Raw genomic sequence first — 11,089 nt, 5'->3', positions numbered from 1 at the left:
TGAAAAAAAGGTAAGTAGAAGCAATAGATAATTTAATTGCGCAATTTGCTGCTAGTAATGGACAGCTGGATGAAATCCGTAAACGACGTCTACTGAGGTTGCAAAAAATTATGGCAGCAATATGCAGGCGAAATTCGATATTACATTTTATAATAAGCAATAACAGTCCAATGTGTTTATGGGCACGTGCTTTTTTCTGTAAAATCAATGCATATTTAATGATATCTGACAAAATTGTATTACTACAAACCTTTTCTTTGTCGGCATCCATTTTATTTAGTTTTTACTTTTACATTTGTAATAATAGTTATCCACAACACAGAAACCACAGGGTAGTACAGCAAAAAGTATATTTATACTTTCGGATTTGAGGGGAGAAATTTTGTATGGTTAATCTCGCTTTTTAATTATAGAATGGGAGTTAAGCTAAAAAAAGTGGGTAATCTAGTTATATGTCAACTTATTATAAGTTAAATAATATTGATTAGATATTAATCCTACGACCTGTCTCACGTTATTACCAACCTGCCAAAATGTAGGTTACTAAAATTTTTTTTTTTTTTTAGCAGTATTACAGTAGTACAAAGGGGGGTATTCACATGGATTTCTTTATATTTACTAACTAGCAAACCCGGCCCCCTTCGCTGGGCACACTAAAATAGATTAGATATGGTTTAGAACAGAAAATATATGATTTTCATATTATTTATTTCTTTATTCTTTATTCAAGCGCTTTGGCATAAACAATATTTTTTGTTTTTCTATTTGTTTTTGAGTAAATATAAAATATAAATTGAAAATCAGGAAAAAAGAAGATTGTTTTTAAATTTCAAATCAACGCATATGAATAAACAATCGTCTTTTTTCCTGATCATCCATGAATTTTTCGTTTCAATTTATATGTTTTATTGAGCATTGGAGCTTTTTTAACCATTATCCATTTATATTTTTCAAAAAAAAAAAAAAACGAAAAAAATTGTTTTTTCCACGAACACATAATTTCATTCGGATTTCACATTAAATTCTGAAATTTCGTAAGAAATTATTCACTGTTCCAAAATCCACTCCAAAAAAATTCACAAACAATTGTTACATGTTGCACTTACGTTTTTTCCTTATGGCATCCAAATCAGAAAGAAATATTGACACATTGTAACTCATACTGTCAATTTGACAGTTCAGTTCCGCTCCAAGCGTTAAAAAAGTAAGCGACATTATGGCTGGTTCAAAAGAACGCTGTACCCGTTGGCAGTGCTCCGAATTACAACCAAACTTTACGAAACCCATTTTCAATACTTACTTAACAATGTGCGTAAGTTTGGATTAATTCGGTGCAAAGACACGGCGGGTCCACGTTTTGGCATATATTTCCAGACCCTAGTCATCAATAGGTATGAAAATTACCCCGTATTGAAGCACTTATCAACAGCTTTCATTTGATACCCATATTGTACATACACAACCAAAGGTTACCCGGGTCCACGTTTTGACCTATATCTCGAGACCCCAGTCACGGAGCGGCATGAAAAATACTCTGTACTAAAGCATTCACCAACAGCTTCAATTTGATATCCATATTGTACAAACACATTCTAGGGTCCACGTTTTGGTCTCTATCTCGAGACCCTAGTCACGGAGCGGCATGAAAAATACTCTGGACTAAAGCATTCACCAACAGCTTCCATTTGATACCCATATTGTACATACACATCCGAAGGTTACCCGGGTCCACGTTTTGACCTATATCTCGAGCCCTATTTCCAAAATAAAATATAATCCATGTTACTCGTGGATGATGTAGCTTTCGAATGGTGAAAGAATTTTTAAAATCGGTCCAGTAGTTTTCGAGCCTATTCATTACAACCAAACAAACAAACAAGCAAACAAAGTTTTCCTTTTTATAATATTAGTATAGATATAGATATTTGGGGATAGCTTATAGGTAGGGATAGCTCAGTAACGAGCAACAAGGCAATAAATTGTGTGTGAACACCCATTACCAGTTTGGAAAAGCAGATATTTTTTACGATACTTATCTAGCGCTGAACTATATACATCGTGTCTGACATACATATGTATATTGATTTGGTTATGGGCCTTTGTTTTTGTTAAAATACCCATCTTTTGGTCAATAGGTTATCTGCGATCACAGGCAATACGCGGAAATTGCGTTTTGAAGAAAAACTTTCTTTTCTGGATACTTTATAGAAGTTAATATGGTTTTTATTGAAAACTTTATAATAAATATATTGCTAGAAAGGCTGGGATCTCATATACATACATATTTCGGCCGACTTGATAATGATTGAGACCACAGCCATTTGAAGGTTATATTCTTTTTTGTAAAGCCCTCAATCGAAATGGTTGTTATTTTTAGCTCTACATCAGTGGTCCACATTTGCATCTAAATTTTTTTATTAAGTTTAGGGTCTAGTTTAGTTTGCAAACGACATGCAAAAGAATGCTCAAGCTTGCTCATAATTTAAATTGAGCTACTCCACCCCACTGGTGGTATTTGTCAAGCAGTGTGCTCTGTTTTCAAAACTTATGACCGAAAAACAAAACAAAATAAGTAATTTCTAAGTTTCGAAGAGTTTCCAATAAACATTTTTATTTGATAATTAAAAATTATAAATAATAAGTGATTGCTTAGCATTGTTTATTTTGTGTCAAAGTGTTCGAATAGAGCTAGAGAATGGAACGAAATACCTATTTTCAAAAACATTTGATATGCCAACCTCCTTTTTGGCCTACTGAATGCTTTTTGTGCGAAAAGTATTAAATAAAAACTTATAATAATTCGTATCACCTTGCTCCTCCAAATTGAGTTATCAAAAGTTTGTTTTCAAAATTTATATAAAAAAAATTCTGCCCTCTATTTTTCCCTTTGACTTTTATTTTTGGAATATAGCGTACAACACTTACTTCATCGTCACATCTGGTAGCATAGGTAGAAGTGCAGCCGGTTGTCGGCAGAAGCGCTAGCAGCGATAAAACTTACCGCCGTTTTGGTAGTAAACAAACCGAGTGGAAAGAAATTATATTGCCCTTGTACAAGTTGCAACAGGCAAACACACAAAAATGGCGTTTTACAACGAAAATCTCGGTGTAAGTGCAATAAATATTCGTATCACACATAAATATGCAAATGCACATTCAAATTAACCTCAATTTGGTATGGTTCTACTGGGCCTTCAATGTTTTCCAGAATCGCATTATGGAGCTGTTTAGCTATCCCATACCGGATCGTTGCGTGGAGTTAACACAGTTGTTTGAGCGTTGCAGTCTCCGTGAATTGCAGGATATCTTTCCGGGTATTGTACAGTCGGTGTTTGGCATCGGCAGTGGCGGTCTTGGTTGGGGTCTACGTGCAACCACAAAAGAGAATTCACCAATGTGCTTTGACATACTGCATGATTTTTTTTCGCCGATGGGATCAATGTTGCGACTGTGCTACCGACTACTCAACGAAGCTATTAAGTTTGAGTTCAGTTTAGATCTGTTGCCGGTGAGTGGTATATACATTTTGCCGAAATACTTAGAGTTATTGATTTTTATAACTTTGTGGAGTGCAAAAGATGGTAGAGTTCATTGAAGCACTGGAAAAGTATCTTTCGCTATTTTAACACAAAGTGAAGGGCATACAATTTATGTTACACTCAACTATTTATGTCAATTAACTAATATATTTTCATATATTCGGCCTTTTTTTAGCACAAAGTCAGCGAGATGATACAGTCTGGGCAATATTCACTATTCTACGCGGACCTAGTGAACATCGATCCTTTTCGACGACAAGTTACATCTCTCTTGCTAAACGCCTTTGACTATTATATGCTGCACTTTGTTATACATGCAACATTTCCGCTCCACAAAATGTATCCAGCTGCATTGCAAGTCCACAATGAGCGCATGAAAACTGTTTATTTCTTTTTAACAGCCGAATATCTTTGCACTTTTCTGCCGGGTAATCCAGATGCGATCGTTTATCCGACAAATATTTGTACATCGGTAAAGGCACCACAGCCGTTGCAGCCAGTACAGCCGCTGCAGCCGCAACGTTCGCCAAAGTATTTGAAAATACCAACAAACACCAGTTTGTTCCAGACCGACACACCTTCTACGTCGGCGGCAGCTGCAGCGGCGGTACAGGCCGCACGAAGCTGTGAGTCGCCGCGAACGCATTCCTGGCGCACCGAATCAGTGCTGCACTTCTTCGTCGATACATGGCTGCGTTACGACATCGATGAGGCGCGGGTATGTTCATGTGGAACAAGTATACGATATTTCTAATCTTTATATTAATAACATATATTTACAATTTAGGATCTGCCGAGCAGTGAATTTATACGCGTAGTACGCATACTCGTGAAGCAAGTACACACATTTTCTAATTCAATGCATATGGATCACACTCCTATGGCTATACTACGCAAGTTGGCGCATCCTATGATCAAAACTCGTATATATCCATTTTTGAAAAGCATTATAGGGCGCTGGCCACTGGATAGCTCACTTTCGGTGGTGCTGGAGCTATGGCTGAGCTATATACAACCTTGGCGCTATTTGTTTGATGGGCAAAATACCAATTGCTAGTAAGGAATTGTGATAGATATTTTCTCAATGTAATCTTATTTATTTTATGTTTTTTTTTTCAGTGGTAGTGGGAATGTTAACCCTGCGACTAGCGGTGTTTGTGGCATGACGACCGGCAATGAAGTGGCAGTAAGTCAACGTTTCAGCACATTCATAGCGGAGAATTTGGTAATATATACGCAGGTGTTTGTATACATATTACCCCGTTTTGAACGGCTGGATTTCACTTCATTCAGAAATGTCATCATGCTGCACAGATTGGTAAAGGTGAGTAGCGAAAAGTTAATTAGAAAAGAGGTCCTTCCAAGCAAACTTAGTTAAGAAAAAAACTACGTTACCGAAACGACCCGGATTTATATCCGGCCAAGGGCTGTCACTCCAGCATTCCCCGTTTGTAAGTATGGGGAATGTTTATGCTGCTACAACAACAACAAGAAAATAAGTTTTGTAAATCGTCTAATTTAACCTAAAAAAATATGAAGCTAACATTATTCCCATTCTCGTCGAGTATAAATTACCGGAAAACCCGGAGATTATTTATATAAGGCCAATGACTGTCACTTCAGCAGTGTTTCCTGAACATTTCTGGGAATATTTTATATTATTACGATGACATGAAGGTGTTATGTGCAGAAGCTATTTCCAATACAACGTGAACCAGCAATTAATTAGTTCTTGAATCTTTCAGGTTTTCGGCCAGCCTAATCTTCCAACAATGCTATGCCAAGCGGAGCAAGCCTACGTTTGTCAACTCGGCATTGACTCACCGCGGAAACATTCAGTTTACTCCAGGTAACTACTTTATAAACCACTTGTGGCTACGTTAATTTTTACTTCACACATTTATTTTTCAATTTACAGGCATGGTAAAAGTGAATGGGATGGAATCTTCCACGAAGAAAGTTACACACCACTATTTGGACCAAGAGTAAAATGTGAAATTGAACAAGTTATAAAAACAGTTTGCATTTCACGTTTATATGTTCTACAAGAAATCGATAATATACGGCATGACATTGTGGAACAACGTAAGTCGCATAGCTTTTTGCGTAAAATGTTTGCTAGCCTTTTTGAGGACATCTCACCGGCGGAGTTGAAATTACAAGAGATTGGAAAAATACCAGATATACTAGATTTAGCTGTGCGTTCATTATCGATTATGTTTGATGTAAGTTTTCTACTTGGTTTAATTGAATACAATGAGCTGTTAGCAAAGGAAATCTTTATAAATCTTTCAGGTTCGACTGCCGGAAATCACAATGGAGCAAGTGCACGATCGCAGCAGTCCACCATTAAACTTTTCCGCGTATGACAGCAGCGATTATTTGGATTTTACAAAAGTTACACCAACGCAGGTGAGTCTTCACATGTTCCAATGACAGTTGGTTCTACGCTACCGGAACGAGCCGGATTTATGCCCGGCCAAGGACTGTCACTCCAGCAGCATTCCCTGTATTCCATGTATGGGGCATGCTTATGCTGCTACAACAACAACAACAGTGTATAATATTCAAGGATGATAGATTTACAAAGTTTGCTCTTTAAATATGATGAAAAAGAAAATTGTAAGGGGAGCTTCGGCTGCCACGTCACTTGGGAGATTCGGCAGCCGAACTCTGACCGATCTTTCACATGTATTCACACACTAGTCCAATCAGTTGTTGTTTAGATATCAGCGAAGTGTCATTGGTTGACACCTCAAGTGACGTAAGCCCATCAGCTGTTTCTGAATAACGGTCTTTTAAAGAGCAAACCTCGAAAAATCGTTTAACCGTTGATAATAATGGGGAATTTTTTTTGTTTTTTTTGTCGGGACAGGCTAGTAAGGACACCATTCAGACAATATTAAGTTAATTGTACTGCACTCGGGTTCCTTTTTTAATTTTCTTTAAATCTACCCGACCTCCGAAGAAATCTGAGTAGATCTTGTGGTGCCAAGGAGCCAAGGTGGTCGCTTCAAGTGCCAAAGATTTAAAGCGTGATTCGAGATAAGGACTGTAACTTCAGCAGCTTTGCCTAAACATTTATGGGGAATGTTTATGCCTTCTAATTTCTGTTGCATACTACTTGCACTTAAGGAAAATTATTTCTGTCGACACGTATAAGCCGAGTCGTCTTCAGAAAAAGCTATTACAGAAAGTAGATTACCGACAAAGTTAAGAAATACTCGAGACGGTTGGGAGCTGATATTGACTATAGACAGCTCTGTAATGACTTTGACCGACAGACATGTAAAACTTTCCGGAAGTTTTGCGAATGAAATGACGTTTGTGCTGACCACCTACCACTTATTGTCGACGAGGAGCTCGAGTTCCGATGTCAAACTTCCGTAACATTGACAGAATCACGTTCAGCGTGCTGTAGCAGATTAACTTTTACTTATTCAGAATAGACTTAAACATATTCGTCATATGTGAAAAAGCCCCGGCAACAGTCAACTCTTCAAATTCTACCATAAGTAGTTAACTCGTTTAACACCTGTTGTTGTTTTTGTTGTAGCAGCATAAACATTCTCCATACTTATACGGGGAATGTTGCTGAAGTGACAGTCCTTGGCCAGATATAAATCCGGGTCGTTCCAGATACGTAGTACCGACTGTCGACACTTTTAACACATCTTTCTCTTTGGTCCGATTGAGTTTGTACGTTTACCTATATGTCCGAAAATCACAGTCCTGATTCAGTTAGTCTACTAAAGCAAGTTGATATTTTTGTTTCATCTTTGTTTGGCTTTTCGGCCTTTGAAAGAGATTTGCATTGAAATTTAAAAAGAACTGAGTTTTTATTTTAAATGTGTACATTCAAAATTCAGTTTTTACATTTACTCCATTGATTTTTTCCCCCTACAATTTCAGATGCAAAGTAATTTAGCGAATTTATCAGCGACAATCGATCCCGCCACATTACCTATCCAAGATTATGAGGTTAAATTTTTAGTACGATTTTTGCATAAGGTTTCCTTTCGCATCAATGAGATGGTAAGCAAAGCTTGCAAAGAAAATATAGAAAAAAATTCAATTCGTTAACATTTTTCATCTTCATTTTATATAGTTTGGTGACGAAATTGAAGCGTTATGGTGCCGTTCAGATTTTGTGGGTAAATTTGCGCGCCAATTACTGTACCCGCCCATGACTCAACAGTGGTTTGACAAATCAAGAGGTACTCATTATTTCTAAATTTGAAAGCATAAATATATATTTTTTATGTTAAATACTTTAAACTACTACACGTACAATTAATTATTCACTTATTAAAACTTATACATTTTAAGGTGTCAGTGAATTGTGTGAGGAACGTCTACCCGCCCGAATCTGTCTACGTCCGTTGGCTTCATACAAAGTGCTTGGGCTCATGACATTTTTCATGCTTGCTGGTTATTCCCTGTGGCACTCACCCATCTTCGGACTGTTAATTTTTATACTAATATTTTCTATATATATAACTATACTAGCTTTATGTGCGTAATTTATATATTTATATAGATACATAATTATTATTGTCTTTATTCTCCTTTATATTTGAAATTTCTTAACATTTTTGTGTGTATTTAAAATCTAAACTGAGTGCAAAGAATAGTATATATATATACATATATATGTATATGTGTTGATGTGTATATTGTCTAAGGCTATGCGATGTCACGAGATTTTATTGCCAATCTTAACGGCTCATCGGGCACTGTTACCAGTCGCAGTTTGCAGTCAATCGGTTTGGTATTATTGCATTGCAATTGGAAGTTACTTATAACCTGAAGAAAGAGAGAGCGTAATAGAGTCAGATTAAATCTCACAAAATATAAACAAAGTGTCTTTGTGTTCTTACCATCGCTAACAGGCAATGCATTTGTTTCATGGCCATTCTGCGTCCGATACACGAACGATTGCCAATGGCAAATGGCAATGAGCCATGCGCTTGCAACACCTCTTGCAATTCTCCGGTTTCCTCATTGCGTTGCCAGCGTTCCGGCTTCGCCGTCTCTGGATCTTGGAAATGCGTAGGTTCGCGGCCGGCAGTGTACAGGGAGAGTAGCACCAGGCTCTGAAATTAAAAAAAAAAGATATACTATAAAATCATATATCAACCAACAAATTGAAGCTGTTGATGAGAGAAAGAAATAAATGTATATGAGAGAGTAAAGGGCGAAAGAAAAATGTATTGACTATTTAATTCGTGAAAAAGGGCAATAGTAGGAGAAAAGGAACGCACCCGCATTAAGTTAGAAGGTAAATTTACTTTAACATGTTTATGGCTGCGCAAATTAATAAAAAATACGTTTTTAATTTTATTTTAGGTTAATAGAAAGAAAATAGAAATTTAAATATCCCTTCAAGTCGAGCTAAATGCGGCAGCTTTGTTAAGCGTAATAACTCGAATTGACGTGTACAACTGAAGGCTCACCAGAAGTTTAATTTAACTTTTAACATCGATTACACTAGGCGACAAAATACAAAAAAAACATAGTTCCATGCTGAAATTTCGCTATTAATTTCATTATTTCACATGTCGATCTCCGAACCAGGAAAAAATTAAACAAATTTTCAATTGATTACTGATTATGATGACTAATATGCCAAGAGCCAGGAATAATAACAACATTCAACTCATTTTCGCGCATAAATAATTTAAGTACAATAGCTGGATTTTGGTTTTGCTTGTTGGTTTAAACTCTTGTTTTTACGTCGACAGCTTGTAAAACAGAAACAATTAAAAAAAAAGAAAAAACGTTACCATTTAATTTTTTCTGTTTTTTTATTATTTTTTTTTTCGTGGTTTGCAGAGGAAAATACATGCAAAAAATAGTGTTAGTTCGGCATAAAAACTAACAGACTAGTCAATTAAAGCTTGTGCTATACAGTCAGATATTTATAGACGGGTTTTCTTTTATTTTTTTTAATTACTATACATACATACATTTTTCTCGATTTGATAGCCGCCAATGTTCGCCTCGGTAGCCATGTAGCGCCCAATAAATGGTGCAATCGGATACAAACGCATTGCCTCCTTAATTAGACCATGTACCAGCATATTGCCACGCCCATCATTGGTAGCCATTTCCTTGGCCAAGCGCTCTTGCATTTCTGGATTTTGGGTGAGTAGATAAAATGCCCATTCTGTAGTGTAGGCTGTCTGCAGCAGTAAAAGATAGTTTACGGAAGATGTTTATTAACAAAATTATTTGTCAAAGGAAAAAATTTAAGAGTAACATTTATTTATTTATTAAAAAAATTGAGAAAAATAATAATTTCGATTCACGTTATTTTTGTCTTTCTAATTCTTATTTTTCGCTCAAAATAATCAAATCACTTTTTTCAATTGTTTATTGTTTGAAAATTGATCTTCTAATTTTTAATTCAGAAAAATTTAATGCTAGTTTGTTTTATTGTTTATTGAAATTTTTAAAGTTTATTTTAAATTTATCAAGAATAATGATGACAATTTTTATGTTTTACTCAGTAATATTGATAACGATTTTTATTTTTAGTTTTTTATTTTAGATAAATTTTTATTTTTTAATTAATTTCTTCACGAAAGGTATTAAATATACTTTTTAATTTTTATTCAAGAATAAAGGAGAGTTTTTAAATGATTATCTGTGAAAATGATTATCTTCTCATTTTGTTTAAAAACAATTATAAAGCATTTTAGATTTGAATATTTGATAAAGCCAAACTTTAATTTTCTAATTTCTTATTTTACCTCCTTTTTTTGCATCAAAAAAACGATCATCGTATAATTTTAATTTTTTTAAGACTAATGCTTAGTTTTTTAATATAATTTTTTCGCTTAAGAATAATGATAAACTATCACTTTTTTATTTAATTTTTACACTCAAACATCCTACTCAAAATCGTAGTACTTGCTCAAAAATAACGAAGAGTTCTTCTAATATGAGTATTTTATCAAGAATAAAGATTATACTGCAATCACTCGATTAAAAAAAAATAAATAAAATAATTGGCGCGTACACTTCTGTTAGGTGTTTGGCCGAGCTCCGACTCCTATTTGATGTGTGCATCTTGATGTTGTTCCACAAATGGAGGGACCTACAGTTTCAAGCCGACTCCGAACGGCAGATATTTTTATGAGGAGCTTTTTCATGGCAGAAATACACTCGGAGGTTTGCCATTGCCTGCCGAGGGGCGACCGCTATTAGAATACTCGTATAATACAAGGTGGCGCAGAATTAATTATCCTATTTTGTTTTTGAATAACTTTTTAACTAAAAAATTATCTTGAGTGATGAAAATCTTTATTTAAACCTCTTATAGGTATATAAAGTACAAGGTGGCGCAATGAAATTTTACACAGCCATATTAGTTTTGCTGGTTTCAGTGATTTCGGAGTAATAAGGTGTTAGGCTCGAACCCCTATTCAAGATGTAGGGCTGCCACCTTAGGTATAACTTGCGCGGAATATAATTTCCAAGGGACAAGGTGGTCGCTCACTAAAAGACAGACGCTGCGACGTGGAGTTTAAAGGCGGCATTTGTTC

At 35.6% G+C, this 11,089-nt stretch overlaps 2 protein-coding genes across 2 annotated transcripts in view; one reads left to right on the top strand and one right to left on the bottom strand.

Moving 5' to 3' along the window:
• The first annotated feature begins 2,892 nt into the window (after window positions 1-2,892).
• Window positions 2,893-8,197, top strand: LOC129248674 (sphingomyelin phosphodiesterase 4). Its single transcript, XM_054888306.1, has 11 exons — window positions 2,893-3,108; window positions 3,209-3,508; window positions 3,715-4,257; window positions 4,327-4,595; window positions 4,659-4,863; window positions 5,285-5,388; window positions 5,458-5,764; window positions 5,835-5,951; window positions 7,452-7,574; window positions 7,648-7,756; window positions 7,869-8,197. The coding sequence occupies exons 1-11, from the start codon at window positions 3,082-3,084 to the stop codon at window positions 8,060-8,062; spliced, it is 2,298 nt and encodes a 765-aa protein (XP_054744281.1). The 5' UTR covers window positions 2,893-3,081; the 3' UTR covers window positions 8,063-8,197.
• A 28-nt stretch (window positions 8,198-8,225) lies between these two features.
• The window catches only part of LOC129248681 (cytochrome P450 315a1, mitochondrial), a 28,619-nt gene continuing 25,755 nt past the window's right edge, over window positions 8,226-11,089 (bottom strand). Inside the window, exons 5-7 of the mRNA XM_054888314.1 lie at window positions 9,509-9,724; window positions 8,420-8,635; window positions 8,226-8,345 (exon numbers count right to left, since the gene is read on the bottom strand). Coding sequence (XP_054744289.1) covers window positions 8,226-8,345; window positions 8,420-8,635; window positions 9,509-9,724 — 552 coding nt within the window. The remainder of the gene's footprint in view (window positions 8,346-8,419; window positions 8,636-9,508; window positions 9,725-11,089) is intronic.

This window comes from Anastrepha obliqua, chromosome 1 (assembly GCF_027943255.1).
Source record: "Anastrepha obliqua isolate idAnaObli1 chromosome 1, idAnaObli1_1.0, whole genome shotgun sequence".
NCBI lineage: Eukaryota > Metazoa > Arthropoda > Insecta > Diptera > Tephritidae > Anastrepha > Anastrepha obliqua.
This window is presented reverse-complemented; position numbering and strand designations above follow the sequence as displayed.

Excerpts from the sequence above, each read along its gene's own strand:
- LOC129248674 (XM_054888306.1), top strand. The coding sequence starts at position 3,082 with ATGGCGTTTTACAACGAAAATCTCGGT. Across the intron at positions 3,109-3,208 it reads TTTACAACGAAAATCTCGGT|AATCGCATTATGGAGCTGTT; the intron begins GTAAGTGCAATA and ends AATGTTTTCCAG. Across the intron at positions 4,258-4,326 it reads ACGACATCGATGAGGCGCGG|GATCTGCCGAGCAGTGAATT; the intron begins GTATGTTCATGT and ends TTTACAATTTAG.